The sequence below is a fragment of the Plectrocnemia conspersa genome, unplaced genomic scaffold, assembly GCF_051122295.1.
Source record: "Plectrocnemia conspersa isolate PC_06_02 unplaced genomic scaffold, ASM5112229v1 ptg000013l, whole genome shotgun sequence".
NCBI classification, from domain to species: Eukaryota; Metazoa; Arthropoda; class Insecta; order Trichoptera; family Polycentropodidae; genus Plectrocnemia; species Plectrocnemia conspersa.
The window spans coordinates 7,320,071-7,342,817 of NW_028277177.1; the positions used below are offsets into that span (position 1 = coordinate 7,320,071).

General features: G+C 30.5%; 3 protein-coding genes across 8 annotated transcripts; 1 reads left to right on the forward strand and 2 right to left on the reverse strand.

Moving 5' to 3' along the window:
- The first annotated feature begins 2,730 nt into the window (after nt 1-2,730).
- On the forward strand, nt 2,731-8,618 carry Faf2 (Fas-associated factor 2). The gene is made up of 7 exons (XM_088201830.1): nt 2,731-2,907; nt 5,532-5,784; nt 5,865-6,048; nt 6,124-6,396; nt 7,141-7,312; nt 7,376-7,519; nt 7,588-8,618. Exons 1-7 carry the CDS (start codon nt 2,767-2,769, stop codon nt 7,750-7,752), a joined length of 1,332 nt encoding a protein of 443 aa, XP_088057956.1. The 5' UTR covers nt 2,731-2,766; the 3' UTR covers nt 7,753-8,618.
- A 3,496-nt stretch (nt 8,619-12,114) lies between these two features.
- Nucleotides 12,115-15,312, reverse strand: LOC148227162 (uncharacterized). Of its 4 annotated transcripts, none has more exons than XM_088202485.1 (7): nt 15,201-15,312; nt 15,072-15,136; nt 14,672-14,744; nt 14,525-14,604; nt 14,332-14,362; nt 13,962-14,086; nt 12,115-13,864 (listed from the first exon to the last, which is right to left on the reverse strand). In XM_088202485.1, exons 1-7 carry the CDS (start codon nt 15,229-15,231, stop codon nt 13,772-13,774), a joined length of 498 nt encoding a protein of 165 aa, XP_088058611.1. In that variant the 5' UTR covers nt 15,232-15,312; the 3' UTR covers nt 12,115-13,771. The 4 variants fall into 4 exon arrangements, with proteins under 4 accessions (XP_088058611.1, XP_088058610.1, XP_088058609.1 ...); XM_088202484.1 differs by having other exon boundaries at nt 14,332-14,365; XM_088202483.1 differs by having other exon boundaries at nt 12,115-14,086.
- A 2,136-nt stretch (nt 15,313-17,448) lies between these two features.
- LOC148227163 (uncharacterized) lies at nt 17,449-22,455 on the reverse strand. 3 transcript variants are annotated; one of them, XM_088201714.1, is made up of 8 exons: nt 22,352-22,455; nt 22,219-22,280; nt 19,980-20,049; nt 19,831-19,910; nt 19,418-19,490; nt 19,260-19,339; nt 19,058-19,091; nt 17,449-18,710 (listed from the first exon to the last, which is right to left on the reverse strand). In XM_088201714.1, the coding sequence occupies exons 1-8, from the start codon at nt 22,377-22,379 to the stop codon at nt 17,701-17,703; spliced, it is 1,437 nt and encodes a 478-aa protein (XP_088057840.1). In that variant the 5' UTR covers nt 22,380-22,455; the 3' UTR covers nt 17,449-17,700. The 3 variants fall into 3 exon arrangements, with proteins under 3 accessions (XP_088057840.1, XP_088057839.1, XP_088057841.1); XM_088201713.1 differs by having other exon boundaries at nt 19,831-19,922; XM_088201715.1 differs by lacking the exon at nt 17,449-18,710 and having other exon boundaries at nt 18,899-19,091; nt 19,831-19,922.
- Between the last annotated feature and the right edge of the window lie 292 nt (nt 22,456-22,747).

The window sequence follows — 22,747 nt, forward strand, 5'->3', positions numbered from 1 at the left end:
AATAAATTGAAATGAAATTGGAGAGGTCTCTTAAAGTTACTTCTTCTTAGTTTGTACAAATTCTCATGGTCTACTATGGAAGTTTATAAAATGAAAGGATGTAATAAAGGTAAATAAATAAACATCAAACTCATGACCACTGATTATTTATCATTCTATTCAAGAATTTAAGTTTTTTGCTTGTCCTCCACCTTGAAAACTGCATTTTATTAAGTTTAGTTAATAAACAGTAAGATCTAAATATCATAAAGTGTTCTTAACTTGTAAAAATACTGAGAATAAAAAGTATTGAAAGAAAGGCTATCAGCGCTAATCCATGATTTGAAAGACCAGATAAGGCGCATTGTCAGGTGTTAATTCGGTCTCATCGCTTCATTTTTTTTTTTGAGATTATAGATTAAACTTCTTTAATTCCTCGAAGGCTTTAAAGAAGATAGATAAGATTTGAACATCAGCTAAGCAAGGTGCGATTCCTTTCATGAGTACCTGTCGCTTAGTTCTTATTTTGCTCCACGGAAATTGGGACAAATCTTTTTGAGTCTTTTTGCCGACACTTTCGGTAGCATCAGATTCGCTTTGATAAGTCGATGAATATTTCATGAATCGATAGTGCTTTTTTTTCTCTTCACCGAAGCCATCTTCTTCGGCGAACAACCTTGAAAGGGTTCTGCTTTTTGCACGGCCATTATCCCCGTCGTCACCGTATTACCGGAGGCCACTTCGCGACTCGCCAAATTTGCAATTTCGTTATTTTTTTAACGCCGCCGATTGGATAGCGACGTGAAACCTTTTCGTTTGAAGATCAAAGATGTCTAAATTGATTTAGAATTGAAAGGCTTCAAAATATATTATTTTTACCAACATTATATTATATTTTTGGAACACTATATTTCGTATCTATATAAATTACATAGTCATCAATAAACTACATTTCTAAATGCGGTTTTATGCAGACCTCCAACACATAAATATATCTTACTCATTATTTTGCAAAAATTTAAAATAAACAACTAAATTCAAGCATTTTCATCGAATAGAGTTCATAAGCAAATAATATTTTATTTTAATCATGTTTAAATAATGCACATTTTTCCATGTACTTATTTTAATCTACGATTGTTTCATACACATTTATTTTTGTATTGTAAATGTATATGAAAGAATTTTAAATAGCAATAGAATATTCCAACTATGGAGATATTTTCAGAAAAGTTTATTGTCATTATACAGGCGAGAATAAAAGAGCAATCAAGAGCAACGAGTTCTCGCTCGTAGCTCGTGACAACATTGAGAGACGAGCCCCAGATGGCATATTTGAAAGACAAAAGTAAAAAGTTCAGAATCATATAAAGCCGCTTATACGTACAAACCCGCCCTAATAATTATTCCATTTTAGCGACGGGAAAACTAGTTCTGCGACGCGAGACCATTTTTGGCTGTCGGTTCTGAAATCACGCACTTCGACTTTTATGTATCATACCGCTGTATTCACTATTCATAAACGTGTTTCCGCCTTGTTTTACAATACATGGATTGATTAAGTACGAAGTGGTATTTTAGCACCTAATTGTATAGATAATGTATTACGAAAATAAAAGCAAATATTTATAGAAGTTTGAAATAGAGTTGATTAAAAAAGCTATATTTTTTCACAGTATGAAAGAAATATCATTCAATTAAACTGTAACTCAAATGATCTTACTATTATAGCTCTAGATTTGTGCATTAGGATTTCGTTGTTACGCTTTAGAATTTTATAATAAAAATTGTACCAATATCAATAAAAACTACAAAAGAATGTAATAATGATTATATCTATCCCTTTAGTGTCCTGTAAGTAATACAATTTTAATAGCCATTATTTTTTTAATCTAATTTCACTTAATTTTCAATTGATAAAATATAATTATTAAATAAAAAAATATTTATATAAATATTGTTTTATTTTTTGTATATAATATAAATTAAATTGTAATATATTATTTGTATTACACTGACGCTTAATAATTGAATAATTGAAATCATATTGCTTACTATAGACATCTACCGATAAAGTGTAAAAAGTATTGTTGCTTACATTAAATATACGCCAATAGAGGTGCTTTGCAAGAATTAATATTTCACATGAAATACCTTTTATATACCATTTCAATTTTCTTTGCTTTGAATCCTTGTTTGAACCTACATAATTTCCCCATAAAATATCTTCACCTGTACATCTTTGTTTGAAAGGCTCACATAAAAAATGTAATAAATACCATTAGCTGCGCCGAGTTGACAACATCTATATGCTTTTATACAACGGTATAAATAATTGTTTTTTTATCTTCGCTTTCCAGCAGCATTTGCATTGCAGCATTATTTGTGATTCGGGAAGTATTATTTTATTATAATATTTAAAATATTCACATAATAGTTATTTGACTAGAATTGCTCTAGAACGATTAGATACTAAAAACGACAACAAGTTATTCAATAAAAATATTTTCCAAAGATAAAAAAAAAGTAAGAGAAAGGATTATAATAATGTTCCATATTACCCCAAAAAAAGGGAAAGAATAAAACATATTAGTAATAATAAGCATATACCGCGATTACTGAATTAAATGGTCAAAGTTATTATTTTTAAAAAGCATTTTTGAGCACATAACAAAACGACAATTCATCTCGCGCGGCCAAGCGGCGATGGCCGACATTGAAAGTGTTGCGGCCCTCGCTGCAGCTCGCGACAGTGACGGGCTGAGTCTCAGGTGTTCGGCGGTGAAAATGTCGGCGGCGATGGCTGAGCAGGCGGCTGGCCTCACCGCCGAGCAGACCGCCAAGCTGCTGCAGTTTCAGGATCTAACGGGCATCGACGACGTCATAGTCTGCCGAGACGTCTTACAGCGGCACCGATGGGACCTGGAGGTGAAACGTCAATCTATTCTCTACTTCTCTTTGTTAGACTACGATTTTCTCCATCTGTGTTATGTTTTCCGTGAATTTGCGACTTATTAGGTTTATAATATGATATATAAGGTGTTCAACCACTGCCTTTTAATCGAAACAAAAAGTTGATTATTTTACTACATTATGTACCAAAAAATGTAATTATTCTAAAACAGAAACACACAACAATTTTAACTAAATAAGTACACTATTTCAAATAAATTAAAACATGCAACACTATTAAAAATCATAAATTGTCTATTTTAATAAAAATTTCGACAATTATTTACATTTTTATTTTCTTCAATTTTTTGATGCAAACTTTATGTCATTTTCAATGCATGAGATCGATAAATCATTAAATAAAAAAATAATTGTAGGGCAATACTTCCATATTTGCTAAACTTTGAAATGATGATTTTATTATGTATTTTCTCAACATTTCCCAACATACAAATAATAGAATAGCATTCTAGATGTCCAAAAAATGTTATCACTCCTACTCCTAGAAGAAAATAGGCCACTTTTGTTCTTCTCTAAAATCCGAGACTATTTCATTTTCGAATCTTGAAATTCTCTACCATGTATATCTTTTGGTAAATCACCGTTTCTATTATATTTTGTTGCAACTTTTTTGAGCTTATTTTACGACTATTATTTTTGAAAATCTGGTCACTATATACCTATTTTAGTAACACCCGTCAAATTAACGAGTTTATACTCGTAAACTTAGTGTTAATAATAATGATGAAAATGTTACTGTAAAATAATCCCATTTATACTTGTTTTCATAACAAAAAGATGAATATCATATATGCTCTTGCAACTTATTCTGTAATTAGAATGTTTTTATTTTTATTTTACTGATTTACATTGATATTTGAAACCATATTATTCAACAAACGTCAGTAAATGACTAAATGAATTAAATTGTATCACAAAAATATTTCCGTCGTAAATATTATACATTTTTAAATGTATAAAAAATACGTATTTCAATATGATTTCAACGCATAAAATATTAAACAGGGTAGCTACATACTATTTTCGATCTGTTTTGAAGGAAAAGGCGCCACGTAGACAAGAAATGTGACACTGGTATTCATATATAATAGCATGATGATACAAGGATCGAAAAATCGACTCCCTCGCAATCAAAGGGTTAATGTAGGCCTTCTTTCTTTGTCAATTGCCTTGATTGTTTGATTCATTTTTCTCATCATACAATACCATTTAAATGTAGCCATCACCGTTTTGTCCATGGGCTGTAATTCACTTGTGGTATTCGGGAGAAGAAACAATATTAATTTCCGGATATATTCTGATGTTCATATGGCGACCCCGAGACGACCGTCCGGGACACAACATATGCGAAAGTGAAGTCCCTCTGAGCCTAGCACCCAAACTAAGCGGCGTCGTACAATGACGCCGCAAGCAACGCGTGGAGTGGAGATACTTTTGCGCACCCGACCGAGAATATAAGGCGGTGCCAAAGGTTCACTTTATCATTCGACTCTGGACATCAGACTCTACAACACTCAACTGAACTACAACTCGCCACTCTGATCACATCTTCGCTCAAAGGTCTACTTTGAACTCGGATCTACACCTCGCCTCCTGTCTGAGCAACCAACCAACACGCGCTTGAAGAATAATATCGACGACTGTCGAAGGATTCTACGACAACAATAATCTACTGGAAGATTTAATAAGAGCCACTTTGTACAGTTCGCTGTACAAATGTCCTATCACAAATCGCCAACCGGCACTCCGAAAACTACGAATTGAAGCATAAACCGACCGCTTCATCCATATTGCTTTATGTGGTTACTCATTATTACTACAATTTTGCTTATGTGTGAACCAATCTTGAAAAAGTTGTGCAATAATCAAATGATCCAAAATAATTCCATCTAATTTGGCCATAAGGTTGAGAAAATAAGACCAATTAACACATTGCCTTGTATTGAAAAGGTGATGGTAGAAGTGGTAATCAAACAATTAAAGGATTTTATTACTTCACAATACCTTCTGTGTTTTAAAAATAAATTATGCTTATTCCAAAGAGAAAATAATATAATAATAATAATACGGTGTACCACATTTTTTATATTCATAATGTCTAAAATTTCTCCACTTCGTCTGAATAAATATTTCCATAGTCCTTAATTTTATTCTTGTTTATTAAAATTTAACTTATTGATTAGCTCAAGTCATACGAATGACTGCCACTTTCTAATACATATTGGTAAAATTACATTTTTAGAAGTAGCCAATTATTAAAAAAACCAAAGCGTTGAAAGGTGTACATTTAAATGAATGCAAAAAAACTTACCACCTAAATCATCTCATGATAAATCAATAAGAAAAAGAAACGCGTTTTCCTGTAGAGTAATATACAAATATTAATATTAAGTGTAATGTATAAATGTATCCTTCATATCGATGATCCATGTCTTGACTTAAGAAATGCTACAAAAATCAATATTTCTTTGATATAGTGATACTCTGACCTCTCCAGTTACTGTCATAAATTTTGCTACAAAATGATATGTAAATTTAAAATTTCACACCAATTAAAAATGTATTTTCTTCAATTTTAGGTTGCCATCCAAGAACAACTTAACATACGGGAGGGAAGACCTTCCTTATTCGCTACCGAAGCTCGTCCTCCAATCGTCGTAAAGGACTACATAGCGCAACAAATCTTCTCGGAGAGTGACAATCCAGACCCCAACTCCAGAGGCATCCGAGGACTATTCATATACGTCGTTAAATTTGTGTATTCAGTATGTACGTTCGTCGGTTCCATACCGTACATCCTCTTGAATATATTCAGAAACGACGACAGGCGCCGTGAGTATAGCGAATGAAATGCAAAATCGATTAGCTTCAACGTTTTAATTATTAATTCTTATTAATTCTTATTAATTCAGTCGTGACCGATCCTTTGGGGGATGTGATGGGCTTCATCAACGCATACACTGCTCGGTACAGTCCGCATCCAGTCTTTTACCAAGGAACGTATTCTCAAGCGCTGAATGATGCTAAACAAGAGTTGAAATTTCTTCTCATATATTTGCACTCTGATAATGCTCCCGATACGCCAAACTTTTGCAGGTATTGATTTGATTTGATTTGATTTATGATAATGTGTATAAAACTAGCAATTTTGATTTTCATCTTCATTTTTAGATACACACTATCGCACCATACAGTGATTCAATATATAAATCAAAACACATTGATGTGGGGGTGTTCAGTGGAGTCACCGGAGGGATATCGCGTTGCTCAATCAGTCGGAGCTACCAGAAAATATCCATTGATATGTATTGTGGCCTTGAGAGACCACAAAATGACTATTGTCGGACGTATAGAGGGCTCTTGTCCCCCGGAAATACTCTGCAGGCGATTGAGACAAGTATTGGGGGATAATGAAGTTCATTTGGCAAGAGCCAGAGCTGATAGGTATAAAATTAAGCTTATTTGTAAAATTCTTGACTTATATTATAGATCAATCTGTGAAGATATTGATATACTCGCTAGAGTGACACATACATCATTATACTTGAGCTTCTATTTGTCATTGAATTTTAATTGATTTTCAAATTTCATCCCTTAACTACGCAAAAATACGAATGACAGCGTGCTGTTACACTTAATTGCATTTTTCAAGTGCAGCGATCGTTTTAAGCTTCTGTTGTATGTCTAACTCCAACTGTCACTTTTTTTTAACTATATATAACACTGCTGCCTATTTATTATATTGCTGCGATTTCTAATTGCATTTTACAACCGTTTTTTTATTTCACTTGGTTTACATCATAAAATATAAAAAAAAAACACATATAGGTTTGGAGTATTGATTGGAATACTTATGTTATTTTTTTCGTACAATTTTTAAAACTGAAATATTTAAAAATAAAATTTTGCATTATTTTTATCATGAAGAATAAATTTGTTCACTTTTTTTTATTATTTCATAATAATTAACGTATCTTAGTTACAATAAAACACATTTTCATTACATAATAAACCAGGATTGAATTGCCAATTTGTATTTATTGCTCATTTATGACTTCTGCAAAACACTACAAAATAGCTAATAACTTTTAATTATGGATACGCGCAGTAAAAAACGGAGACGATTGACGTAATTTTCTAACGAAATGATGTTGTTGAATGTGTGCTCAATATTAATTCAATCTTTAGGGTAGAAAGAAGTTTGAATGCTACGATCCGAGCGCAGCAAGATGAGGCTTATGAAGAATCCCTTCGTGCAGACCAGGAAAAGGAACGTCGGCGCCGAGAAGCTTGCGAGGAGGAAGCTCGTCTTCGACAGCATGAAGTAGATATGGCTGCCAAAGAAGAGCAGAGAAAAATTGTAAGTCGAAATTAATCAATCTAACATCAAATCATAATATAACGGATTATGTAACATTTTTAGGATCTCGTGAATTCTAAGAGAGAAATGGCATCTCACTTACCAGCAGAGCCGTCGCCTACTGATCCTCAATGTCTTTCGTTTTTATTCAAACTTCCATGTGGCACGCGTTTAGAGAGAAGATTTAGTTTAACCGATACCTTGGAGGTAACGTCAATCTAGTGCCATTATATATCTTATTTAATGTCAAATAATTTTAAATTGTTTGGTTTCAGGATATTTACAACTTTGTGTTTAGTCATCCAAAGTCCCCTGACGAGTTTGAAATAATGACCAATTTTCCTAAGCGAATATTGAATTGCTCCGGGGAGAATAAAACTTTAAGAGAAGTCGGTTTAAAAAATCGCGACGTATTGTTTATAAACGACTGTAATGCTTAATTAGAGCATTGACGATAGTGCTGTGAGTAGGATATTCAGTGCGGACATGTTTTAAAAATCAGTATAACGTATATATGAGTGTCTTATTGCATTGAAAGTCGTGTTTTTGTATGTTGAAGTTTTGCTTAAAGCAAAATGTTTTTTTTTTATTTTTTGTTATAATACAACATATTTTTGTTTACACAGACAATATTACAAATTTTAATGTTTTCTGCTTTATATTTACTGAGTGTGTAATTCATTATTATTTTAAATAAATAACAATTTTACCTATTCCTATTAATGTGAGCTGTTGAAAACATTATTGAACTTCTATTTTATAATTTTGGAACTTGCAACTTAGTAAGTGTTCAATTCAAGTTTAGCTTCTTTATTTCATAGTTCATGTTGATATGTTTTTATTATTGAAGTTGTATTTAAATAAAGTGACAGCAAAATTTTTAAGATCAGAACTTTTTGAACAACTATGTGAATCGTCACTTTTTTTATTAGACCGTGTGTTATGTAGAATTACATAATTTGTATTTGGTCTTTAGTGGCCAATTTAGTGGTATATAGGATTATTTGGCATTTTTATTATTATTCTATTAGGTCATTGTGTTATAGTAGTCTTTTGTCATTATTTACTATGTGTTATCTAGAAATAAAGCAGCTATAAACCCTATTCTGATTTGAAATTTATATAATTTTCTTATATCTAGAAGGACAAACGACTACTTGTATACATGTATTTGTATTGTGAATTACATATGTAATAAATATGGGCACTTTTATATATTTTATTTTCACCTGTGTGTTGTATTTTTTTATTATTATTTTATATTCAATATATTTTAAAGAAATAACATGCCTTTTTGAACACCAAACTGAGTTTTTTTTATCTTAATTTTTAAATTCGAAATTAAATGTATGCAATTCGTTTCAATGAAGCGTACAAAGTAAAACATAATAATACATATGATGACGAGAATGTGTAGTATTGTATGATATTTTATAAAAATGAAATTGTGATATTGTAACATTGTGTATTTATTTTTAAAGTACTATAACGCCATGTGTGTCTCAATAACAATAAATTCAATCATGTAACTTTATATTTTGCAGTATATGTGTATGTAAATATTTGTGCTTTTGCTCGGAAAATCGGCAATAATGTTTATATTTTGAAATGCAATATTTTATTTAAAAGTTAAAATAGCGAATTAAGTATAAAAATGATTTGATAAATAACCCAGCTTCAATGTTGTGAATAAATTATGTGTATTTGCTGTATTTATATGGTTTTGAAAGAATATTTTTGACGAGAACGATCGTTAAAGAATCAAGTTACAACTTTTTTATATATCTCATATTACACACATACATGTACAAGAACGTTTTGTACACTGTTATTGTTATGAACATTTTATAATGTAAGAATATCTGATACATTGAGAGCAAATATAGGTAAATTAGTTGATAAACAATAGTCTTTTTAATTGAACCTTTTTATTCTATATCGAAAAGCGATTTAATAATTGAATATCATAAGGCAAGAACGGAATCTGACATATAAATTGAATATAGACTAGTAATGGGCAATCTTTTCATGTCATGGTCCAAAATTGAGTATATGTTTCACTCGCGAGCTACATGGAAACCTCAAAAATAAATCAAAACCAGAAATCTTTTTTAGGGGCGCTACATCTTTATGTACTACTTACTTAGGTATTTCACTATTTTGTGGTGAGGGTTGATACTGAGATTTTGTCTTAATGAAAATGAGATACTTGGATAACAGATTGCATTTATTGTATTTTTTTAAAAACAAATTAAAGTTTAATTAATGTGACTTGGTGCACAGATTTACAAGTTTTTGATGTTCGGTTCAATTTGTGTAATACTTAAATCTAAGTTTTTTTCCAAATGTTTATTAATTAGTAATTGTAGTTGTGTATTTGGATTTGAGGTACTTCATTTTGGAGAACAATTACTTGCATCGATATAAGGCCGGCTCGAGAATGCTCGGCGCCTCAAACGTCATTTGGGATTTTTTTCCTGAGAACTAAAAAAAGTGTCATCTGCGAAATATTTGTTTGAAAACTATCTCGAATTTTTTTAATACGGATCTAAAAAAGGTCATCACGGAAATTTTTGTACATAACGGAGGACAGATTGTCGCGAAAGCTATAAAATCACTGAAAATTTTGATTAAAAACCATCTCCGAAAGTATTTTCAAGTAATCAAAGAGATATCGATATTAAAAATTTTAATATGGCCGTATACTTGTGACAAATCTTGATTTTCTTTTTGTAGTTTAGTATTTAAATATTTTTTGTAGTTTAATCGTTTTGTAATATTTAAATTGGTGACTGTACTTCTGCTTATTTTCCATTGAAAGCTGAGTTGGCTAAATTTGTACTTTAGACTTGACCTAATAAAAGTTCTAAAATTATAAGTAGTTTTAGAACTTTCATTGGGTTTGATTAACTTGAGTAGTTTAGGTTTGGGTTTGAACAGCAAATTTACGTTTTCGTAACTGTTAAATTAAATTGCAGACATTTTAGAACAGCATATAACTTCCCTAGCGCCAGTCAGTTAATTATATTTTCGTTCCTTGTTCCCCTTCAAATGACGTTCCTGGTTATGAACCCTATTATAAATGTGCTGCAGCTGCTGTACATTTCACACCACGTTTTTTTCTTCAAAAAATGATCCTATTGATTCGAAAGCATTTTATTCCATTTTGAAAGTCAATTTAAAAAATGATGCTATTGTAGATAGAAAAATGTCGAGTTTGAGTTTTGGGCTAGCGTACTTGACTAAAAATATTGGCCTGAAAATATTGATATTCAGTTGACATTTGGAGAGATGGAATTTTAAGAACATGTCAATTGGCCTACCATAAACGAAAGAGAAATGATTCGTGGATTTCGCGAATACATTCTCGAAAAGACATCCTGAAAAAAAATTGTGTTTAATATATGCTCTGAATACTATTCCCATTTTTTCAAGTGAACGTTATCTCAATAAGAGTTTGGTTCAAGACCAATACAGTTTCGGCACTTGTTTATCAATCTCGTCGGACCACGTTTTCAACTTTCGATCCTTCAAAATACGTTGATCTGTGGTTTCTCAGATTTTATTCGGCCATAAACACCAACATTATAAAAGGAATCTAGAAGATTTGTCAGACGATAATTGGACAAAACTTTGGAAATCACTATAAATTTTTATTCAAATATGTTGAAGCGGTCGCGGTTACGCTTCTATATTTTTAGTTATCGGCGGGTTCGGTTGACGATTTGTGATAGGACGTTTGTACAGCGAACTGTACAAAGTGGCCCTTATGAAATCTTCCGGTACGTTCTTGACGCGTGTTGACTGGGAACCTTCGACAGTCGTCGATATTAATCCTCGAGCGCGTGTCCTGGAGATGGTTGCTCAGACAGGAGGCGAGGTGTAGAATCCGTGTAGTCCAGTGAGTTGCTGAGTCAGAAGTCCAGAGTCGAATGTTGAATGTTAAGTGAGCTTTTTGGCACCGCTTTATAATCCCGGTCGGGTGCGCAACAGTATCCCCACTCCGCGCGCTGCTTGCGGTGGCGGGGGTGCGGTGTAGTTGTACAACGCCGCTTAGTTCGGATGCACGGCTCAGCGGAACTTCACTTTCACTTATGCTGCGTCACGGACGGTCATCTCGGGGTCCCCATAATGTGATGTTTTACAATTTTATTTTACATTTAGTCTTCAGTTGTATATTTGTATTTGTTCGTTTAACTTTAGATTTGACACGTATAAAATAAAGAAAAAACTATGATAAAGTTTCATTCTTTATTAATGCACTTCGTCGCATAGGAAAAGCTGCTTTAAATTACATTTTAAAATAATTTTCTTTAGTAAAAAGTTTGACAAGAAGTGAGTTCCGGCACCTTTTTCGTTTTAAAAAAAGTTGTTGCAAACTAACATTTGATACTTTGAACACGCGTGATTATTGACAGCTGACTGGTTTACAGTACTGTTAACATAAAAAAACTCCAATTGGATCATCTTGTACGTGCAGCGTGCGTTGCACACACCATTTTTGCGTCGTATTTCAGATAAATACGACCTAGTAGCAACAAATACTCCTTGAATAGTCAGCGTGCGCACACGCAGTGCATCGCAGTTCATGTCTCGCATCTAGGTTTGCATGTAGGGGACAAAATGAGATATAAAAAAAGTTCGTATGTAGAGTAGTTTGTAAATCAAGGTACAACTATATAGTAATTTACTTACTACACTTAATAATCTATATTTACATTAACCTATATATAATAAATTAAAACCTTATATTCAGCAAGCGATAATTTAGCTGATTAGTTATGAAATAAAACAATTAGCTAATTATTTCTTTAAATATTTATTGCAAAAGCTTTATTTACACATATGTTCTTTCATGTATTCACACAAAAATGTGAAATGTGAAAAACATTTTATAGTTTTAAATGCTACTCTATACTTAAATCTACAAGCTTACATAGTTACAAAATAAAACATTTTTTAAAAACATGTAATGCAAAAACTAACATTGATTATAAATTTATTCATCCATATAATAAAATTTATACAGGTAGTGTTTATATACATTTTAATAAGTCTCTCGAGAGATACCACATTATTTTGTAAAAATAATGTGCTATGAATAATATAACAAATATTGTATCATTAAAAACGTGGACAAGTTTTTAGTTTTATATGTTATGAATATATTTCACATTGGTTCTGAGTGAATCTTCATATGCTGAGAAATGTATGCTTTAGTTTTAAACTTTTTATCACACTTATCACATTTAAAATCATTAGAATCAGAATGAAACTTCATATGCTGAGAAAGCGATCCTTTAGTTTTAAAGTCTTTTCCGCATATCTCACATTGGAAATCATAAGAATCTTTATGAACATTCATGTGCTGCGTAAGAGATATTTTAGTTTTAAACTCTTTTCTACATATTTCACATTTAAAGTCATAGGAATCTTTGTGAACTATCATATGCATAGATAATAATAAGTTGTTTTTAAATGCTTTTCCACACTGAAGACATTTAGAGTCATAAGAAGCACTATGAAACTTCATATGTTGTGAAAGGTATAACTTAGTTTTAAACTCTTTACTGCATATTTCACATTTAAAGTCGTAAGAATTATTATGAATTTGCATATGATGTAAAAGAGATTTTCTTGTTTTCATATCTTTCCTACAAATACTACACACAAAAATACTTGATTTAATATGAAACTTCATATGATACGAAAGTGACGCTGAAGTTTTAAACCCTTTTCTGCAAACGTTACATTTGAAATCATTAGAATCTCTGTGAATCAGCATATGTTGCTTAATATATGCTTTAGTTGTCGTTGTCTTCCCACATACGTCACATTCAAAATTTTTTGGATCACCGTGAGTCTTTAGGTGCCGTTTCAGAGATTCTATGTATTTAAAATCTTTTTCACATACGTCACATTTAAAATCAAACGATTCTCTGTGAATCCTCATATGCCGTACAAATGGAAACCTTTTAGTAAATACTTTTCCACATGTATCACACTCAAAATTATTACAGTAATCGTGATATTGGTTTTCATGATGTAGAAGAGAAATCTTTGTTTTAAAATCTTGTCCGCATGTTTCACATTTAAAATCATAAGAATTTTTATGAATCTTTATATGCCTTAAAAATGATAATTTTTTATTAAATAACTTTCCACATGTGTCACATTCGAAATTATCACGTGAATAGTGAATATAGTTTAAATGATGTACAAGAGATATACTCGTTTTAAAATCTTTATTACATTCTTGACATGTAAAGTCATACGAATTGCTGTGAGTTTCAAAATGTTTCTTAAGGTTTGATTTTGATTTTGACGCTTTCCCACATATGTCACATTCAAAGTCTCTTGATTTACTATGAGTCTTTTCGTGCTGTTTAAGGGACACTATGGTTTTGAACCCTTTTCCACATATGCTACATTTAAAAGGATATGAATCTCCGTGAGTCATCATGTGCGTTGACAATGTCTTCTGGTTTTTAAATACTTTTCCACATTTATAGCAATCAACCTTACGAGCCCTATGATGATAATACATATGACCTACAAGTGATTTTTTAGTTTTATACTCTTTACTGCATTCCTTACATTTAAAATCATAAGAATCTATATGAGTAAGCATGTGTTGATTAAGGTTTACTTTGTTTTTCAATGTCTTTCCACACTTGTTACATTCAAAATTCGATGATTTACTATGAAGCCGTTCAAGGTTTACTATGGTGTTTAACTGCTTTCCACTTTTGTCACTATCAAACCCATTTATATCTATAAAAAAATTAATAAAATTCAATTAAACCACATAGGGTGAACATTGATTAACAAATTTTGTTATAAAAATAAATGTGAATATCTTTCTTATTTAAATAAGTCAATTGTAATTAAACGAGTCAAATGAGAATTTGAGTTAAAAGCCATCTGAAATCTGAAGAGCAATTTGACATTTTATAAGAAAAAAGATATTCACATTTTATTATGTAGCAAAATTTCTAAATATATTTTTATTACATTACCTAAGGGATCATTAACTTCTTCTTGTTCTTGCTGCTGAAAATAAATTATGATTTTTAAACAATAGTTTATTTAGAATTATTTTTTTGTAAATGAAATAAGTTACTTTTATAGTTATGACTATAAAATACACTATAAGGACTGAATTATTGTATTATTAAATGTGCAATTAAATAATAGTAATTGGAATCTTACTTGATTATTCGATTGTTGGAACGAGAGTACATCTTTATTGGTGCTTTCACTGTCAAGTACAATTTTGATGTCATGCGTTTCTGAAATTATACCTACATCGATGAGAATATAACTTATATAAATAATAAAGGGAAATACTTTATTTACCAATATCAAATATATCATCTCGTTTTTCGATTCCGTTGACATCAGTATCATTTTCCATTTTAATTTCTTCGAGCTTTGAATGAATAGTTAATATGTTAGTTGTGTAATCTAAGATTTCAAATAAAATATGTATATACATATACATACGTATATTTTATAATAAATCATTTTTATTATTTTTAAATTATAAGATAATATTTATTATAAAATTTAGAGAAATCAAAAATACTAGTTAGCTATAACATTGATCAATATAATTGTATATTACTTAATATATAATATAAAATAAGGAAAAACGTTCTTCAGATTTCCACCATTAAATATATTTTATTTTCGAAAATGCTTTTCACAACATAATATGAATTTATTGTTTAGCTAAGCATCTTTGTCTTATTATTACCTTAATACTTGGTAAGATAGTACTGAAATATGGCATTGTTTCATCTTCACTCTCAAGGACAGACTCTACAAAATAAATTTAATTATCATTTTCAACTCTAATTATTTATTATAATAATCAATATTTTACCAATCTTAATTAATTGCGGAATTGACATCATGACGAAAATTTGCAAAACACTAATAAACAAATTTCTGATAAAAAATCTAACAATGCGTCAATTGACATAAGTTTTGGTCTTAAGCTTAATGCTGCCAGCTGTGAAATTATATATTATCAATATAATTCTGAACCGTATTTAAAATGATTTGACGTATACCAAAACTAAACAGATTAAGCAACTTTAATTTATGTATATATGTTTCTGAAAAAAATGTATAAAATATAAATACATGTTTTAACAGACTCAAAGCAATTGGAATGATGTATAAAATAATTGAATTATCAAGGTGCGCAGCCAAATATACATCTGCTTTTTCTAACAAAATAGCATTTTTTTTATATAGTAAATTAAAAACATTTCCAACCGAATAACCCTTGAAATTTACAGAAATATAAATAATTAAAAATCGACATTTTACAAAAAATAGCATTACATAATTAATCTTTGCATGCGTATAAGCTACACAGCACAGTCACACGCGGATATATTTGGCACAGTAAGGGAAAGGTTAAATAAATAGTTACGTATAACAATATAGATACATAAACCTTGTGTCAGTGTCGAATGCGGAAGAATCTTAATGCGTCTTGACAAGTACAATAAATTGTTTAGTGTTGCTTTAAATAATGGTTTTTAAAGTCTTGATATTTTCATAATGTTTATAATTTCATTGTTTATAGTTTTTCATATTTATGTTTTCGAATTTGGTAATTCTTATTGTTTCAAATTCTTGCGTCTATTCTAATATGGCGACATCTCTAGAAACCAGGGCCGACCCTAGGTTATTTGGCGCCCCAGACCAAAACTAAATTTGCCACCCCCCTAATAATACTTTAATAACTCATTACATGAGCTCAAAAATATAATTCAAGTTTAAGTAATCTAATATTATAATTGACACGATACTCTTTTCTGCGATTGTGGGTTTTAGGGACTGTTATGATGGCGGGTGGCAATGAGACACAGATTGAGCCGCTGCAGTAGTATAGTTATTGACGGTTACAGTTGTTTACATTGTAAATAGAGGCGGACACGAGAAGATGCGTCCGCACGCCAGGAGGGTTGCCAGTGGAGAGGTAGAAAAACCGTCACGCCAACGCCACTTCAACGCCGACCAGTTTTTGCCATAACAAATCTATTTTGGCCCCCATAGAGTATTTAAGAATTTGTAGTTTTTTTTAGTCTCGATTTTTTACGCGTGAAATAATTTAAAGACTACACAGCAAGGTGTACCAAAAAACTAATCTCCTTGGTGAAATTCACAATGAGAAATGTCAAATGCCAAGTGAGAGTACAAAATGATCTAACAAAACCTTTGCGAACAGTCAACAGCCTACGACAAGGCGATTCTCTACCGTGAACTCTGTTCAACATTGCACTACAAAAAGTAATCCGAGATGCCAAACTTCGCTGATGACTTAAATATAGTGGCGAGATCAAAACAGGCACTAATAGAAGTCTTTAACGGCATTAAATCATCATCCAGGAAAATGGGGTTGAAGATCAATGGAACAAAATCAAAATACATGTCGGTTATGCCTAGTTTGAAGAGCCAGTATTCTGAAAATCTCGAAATGAACGAGTACACTTTTGAGTGTGTTAGTGACTTCCAGGGCAAGCCCAAAGGTGAATTTTAAGTGAATATTGCTCCTTTATTTGGTATCACGGCGCCCCACAATATCTAGCGCCCGAGACGATCGCCTGTACTGCCTGCCATTTGTTTATAAGCTCGGAGATGTATCAATATGAAATTTTAATCCTCAATCCATACAATTATATATTTTTACCAGGGCTGTGGAGTCGTTAAAAAAAAACACGACTCCGACTCCGACTCCGATTCCGATATTTACCAACAACACGACTCCACTCCGACTCCGACTCCGACTTCGACTCAGACTCAAAAAAGTTTAATTTTATCAGGTATTTTTGGTGTTTCTCTACACGTTTATTATTCATACGCTATATACATTCATTATTACGCAATTAAAAATTCATAAATTTCATAATTTAAAAAATGCTCGGAGTCGCTCATTTTTCACGACTCCGACTCCGACTCCAACTCCGGCCAAAACACCACGACTCCACGACTCCAACTCCGACTCCGACTCCGACTCCACAGCCCTGATTTTTACTGTATCAATCTAAATGTTTTTTTAACATAAAACTAGGAGAGAAAACCCCTCATGCTCCAGTTACGTAATAAAACAATATTCATTGATTTTTAATAAATTTATTGCACAACTTCAAAGTATTGTTTATACGCATGGTATCGTGTATAAAATTTTCTTTTTGAACTTCATTTAAAATATTCTATACTGAAAAAAAAACACAAAAAAAAGAACGAAATATACTTAATTTTTGCGACCAGCGCACAAAAGTTCTTTTGCTTCATTAAAAATTAAAATTTGATAATCAAGTTTCAAATTATTTTTTATTGGATTAAAAATGAATATATTGTATTTAAAGTCACATTCTTTCAGCATGAATTTTTATATGCTGAGAAATCGATCCTTTAGTTTTAAACCCTTTTCCACATATCTCACATTTGAAATCATAAGATTTTTTATGAACATTCAAGTGCTGTGTAAGAGATATTTTTGTTTTAAACTCTTTTCCACATATTACGCACTTAAAGTCATAGGAATCTTTGTGAACTATCATATGCATAGATAATAATAAGTTGTTTTTAAATGATTTTTTACACTGAGAACATTTAGAGCTATTAGTATCATTATGAAACTTCATATGTTGTTTAAGGTATAACTTAGTTTTGAACTTTTTTTCGCATATTTCACATTTAAAGTCATAGGTATCCTTGTGAATTTGCATATGATGTGAGAGATTTCTTTTCGTTTTCATATCTTTCCCACAAACGTTACACACAAAAATAGTTGATTCAACATGGAACTTCATATGACATGAAAGTGATGCTGAAGTTTTAAAACCTTTTCCGCATACGTTACATTTAAAGTCGTTAGAATCTCTGTGGGTCAGTATATGCTGCCTAATGTATGCTTTGGTTGTCGATGTTTTTCCACATATGTCACATTCGAATTTCTTCAAAGCATTATGAATCTTGACATGCCGATTAATAGATTCTATATATTTAAACTTTTTGCCACATATGTTACATTTTAAATCATATGTTTCTCTGTGAATCCTCATATGCATTGACAATATTCTCTGGTTTTTAAATACTTTTTCACATTTACTGCATTTAACTGTACAAGTGTTATGCTCATTCTTTACGTGTCTCGAAAGCGATTGATTAGTTTTATATATGTTACCACATTCTTTACATTTAAAATCGTAAGAATCTACATGAATAAGTAAATGTTTTTTAATGTTTGCTTTCGATTTCAAAGTTTTTCCACATCTATCGCATTCAAATCCTTGCTTATTAATATCAAACTCTCTAAGGGTAACTATATTGGTAAACTGATCTCCGCATTTGTCACTATTAAAGCCAGCTTTATCTATAAAAGATAATACATTTAATAACAATACAAATAATACTGATTCTATGTAAAAAGTAATTCATAAATTTGTTATAAAAAGAAATGTGAATATCTCCGTTATAAGTATTTTATTTTTACAAAAAATAGTAATAAGTTTTATTTAAAAATATATTAATAATGACACAGATCCATTCTATCACGAGTCTTAAGTTTTTTCAGTTTTTAAAAAGGAATCAAATACATTGCTGCAGTGGATGCAGTTTCTTGGATTTCTTATGTAAATAATTAAATATAAAAAGAAATAAAAACAAGTAAAATTTCCTTTTGTAGCAATATTCGTGAATCATCTTATAATAATACATTACCTAAGAAGTCATCAAATTCTTCCTCTTCTCGTTGCTAAAAATAAATTATGAAATTATCTCAGTAGTTATTAAATTTTATTATAAATTAAGAGTGACTTCTAGGGTGATAAATGGATTGAGTTATTGTAATATTTAAATGTGTTACTGTTAGCTTATTGTAAATCTGATACTTGTTAACTAGTAACAATTATTGTAATCTTACATGATTATTTGTCTGTTTTAAGAAGATTACATCTGTATTGGCGTTTTCCCTGTCAAGTACATTTTTTATGTCGTGTGATTCTGAAAATATATCTACATTTAAAACAACATAGGTAATATAATTGATAATTACATAATATATGAAAAAACTGAACTTACCAAACTCAATCATATCATCTACATTGCCGTTTTCATTGTCATCAGTATCATTTTCTTTTTTAATATTTTCAAGCTTGATATAAAAAAGAATATATTTTATGAGTAACATTTTTTAATTAATATTATATACCTGCTATTTACAATTCTACTTTCTTTGAGTGATCAATATCAAATTTTGCTTAGTTACTCTTTAGGGCCATGTATAAAAATAGGCATTGATTTTTTTATACAAAAAAAAAGTTATTTAGTTTTCAATCCTCTTATTACCTATTGATGCTTTAACATTTATATTTTTAAACTGATTTATTTGCGCAAAAAAAAGTATATTTAACTTAGTAAATACATGGTAAAACAATTCAGACATAATATATTCTCAGTAAAACAAAACCTGAATACTATCATTGTAATCTTACTTGAATTTTCGGTTGTTGTAACAAGAATACATCTGTCTTGGTGTTTTCACTGACAAGTAAACTTTTGACATCTTCCATTTCTGAAAATATAACTACAACAAAAATGAAACAAATTGTAAATATGTACACATATAAAATACTTTACTTACCAATTTCATACATATCTTCTTTCTCGTTTTGAATATCATTATAATCATTTTCTATTTTAATATCTTCAATCTTAAAACGAAAAAAATAATGTTTTAGTTGTAAAGTTATGTTATAATTATTTCTAATCTATCATTATAATTAAACAAGTCTAATCTGTTACAACATGGTAAAAATCAAAACCTAGTAGTAGGTATTGTAATAATATCAGACTGAAACTGATGTCATCGGTAATATATATTTTTATAGCTGGTAATAAAAAAGTTTCTACACAGAAATGAGCACTTTGCCTTTCACTTAGTTTGATCTAGTATTAGTAAAATAATCAAATAATCAAGTTTTTTTATAAATAAAATTTTGAGAGCAATGAAATCTTACAAATAAATCTTTTATTTAATTACTTTCTAAAAAGTGAACGAAGAATTTAACGTGAAAGCGAAGCATTAGAATAGTGGTCAATATTTTTATACCATTCGTTAGGTTCGAACAATATAATTGTTCTCATTCAGACGCGGGGTAAATACATTTTATGGTAGTCATTCTCAAGAGAAAGACTATTGTATTGTCCTTATTCATTTGCATAAAAGGACTGTAAAGAGACCAGATAATAATTTAATTTATGGTTTGCCACCTTCTACTATCTAATTGGACAAAATAAACCCATTCACCATTAGTCAAAGCCGCACGCTTAAAACATATAAAAGGTTCACTAGAATACGAACTTTACATACACACTCTTCACGACTACTAACCAAAAACTTGCTATATCACTATAGATTCACCCATACTCTTCAATAATCGACATTGACGATAACGACCTGTATTTATATGTTATTAATTATGCAATAAAAACCTATTCAAGATAAATCTACTGTGTCTCACAGTATAACAAAGTCACACTAGAGTACACTCGGGATAAGGATGCCGGTTTGTTATTGTGTGCGTGTACATGTATATGAGAGGGAGAAGCGATGTAGCGTGTACTTCGTTGTCTCGCTTTCTCTTTTAAGGACAGTCGCTGATTCGTCAACGCTGGTATTCGTCATTAAAGTGCAGTGTGGCACAGAAGTTCGATCTTCTCTAGTGATTTACTTTAAATATTTTTGTGTTGATATTGGTTTAACCCAGATATGTCCATTGTCCCATGGGTAGGTCACTAAACTCGTGCCACTGTTTTTTATTTATAAATGAAATTTTAAGAGAACAAAATTTCTTGGGCATATCTGGGTTAATTGATATCAAGGCTTCAATCAAATATACACTGTAAGTTATTCGTTTTCTTACCCGTGGATTAAAATATTTTAATTATTTTTCCATTAATCCGTACGCTGTTGGTTTTTTTACACTATTCTCTGTAAGGCTTAAAAAAGTTATTATTCTTATCGTTGCGCCAATGATAATTTTTTTAATTTATTCAATGGATTTTAATGATTTAATAGAGTCGTCGAGCCATTAAGCATTCTGCGAATAATTTCTTTCCCCATTTTATATCTTTTTGCTTTTGAAGAATATCTAAAGACTTCATTATTTTCTTGACTAGTGAAAGATTTTGAATTTTGCAAATATTTAATTAATGACATCAATGTCCGGTTTCTTCGATTATATAATATATTTTTAATTGTCCGTTGAAATTTCCAACTTAGCTCAGATCTATGTATGTTAAATAAACATATAGTTTCTTTTAAAATAAAAAAATAAAAAAAAATTAAATATTCTGGGCGAAATTGTTTTGAGCCACACAGTTCACGCACACAATAACAAACCGGAATCCTTATCCCGAGCGTACTCTAACAGTTTATAAGAATTTAGAAAGTTTTATACTTCGCTCTAATCGACCCCATATACATACTGTCACTGATACATATATTTACAAATTCAAATAAGAAACCAATAAGATATTTTATTTATTATCATAGACAAGTCGTACGGTCTCCCATCAAAAACCATACTTCCCTGTTCTAAGAAAAATTCTCGCATATCATGAATTAATGTTTTTGAAAGAGTTTTAGTATTTTTAAATCTGGCCATTAAAGCTTATTTAAAAAAAACACATACACAAATTCAAGGCCTCTAATTTATGATAAATAGAGACGTACGACTACCATAATATAGCATATTTTTAAAATTTGATAACATTAATTTTAATTAGTCAGCATAAAATAAATAAAAAAAAATAACAAATAATTAAAATATTTAAATTAAATAACTAATAGTAATTTAGCAATTCTGGCTTATTATTACCTTAATCTTAGGTACGATAGTAGTAAAATATTTTGTTTCATCTTCATTTTCAAGGCCAGGTTCTATGAAATAAATAAAATAAAATTGAAAAAACATTACGGACACTAATAATTCATAATAATTACTATCCTACCAATTTTAATAAATTGTGAAATCGACATCGCAAAGAGCAAAACACTAACGAAGGAATTTTGACACTAAATCGTGTCAATTATTGACATTTAAGTTTTGGTCTACAGTTAGTGTCGCCAGTCGTGAAATTTATATGTCAAACCATATACTGTTTTATCTCGTTCTTTTTGCTTGATAATTATAATTCTTTTAAAAAAATATTTAGTGCAGATAAAATAAAATATTCTTAACAAAATTTATAATAAAGTTTTTTTAGTCATCTCAAAATTTTTGTTCGAGGATAGATTGCTGTGAGAGTTAAAAAAAGGTTATTTCGGATTTTCTTATTTAAAAAGGCAAATGAGGACGTCTGGTCACCTTAGTTAAAGACCCAATAGGGCGAAATATTGGAGAGAAT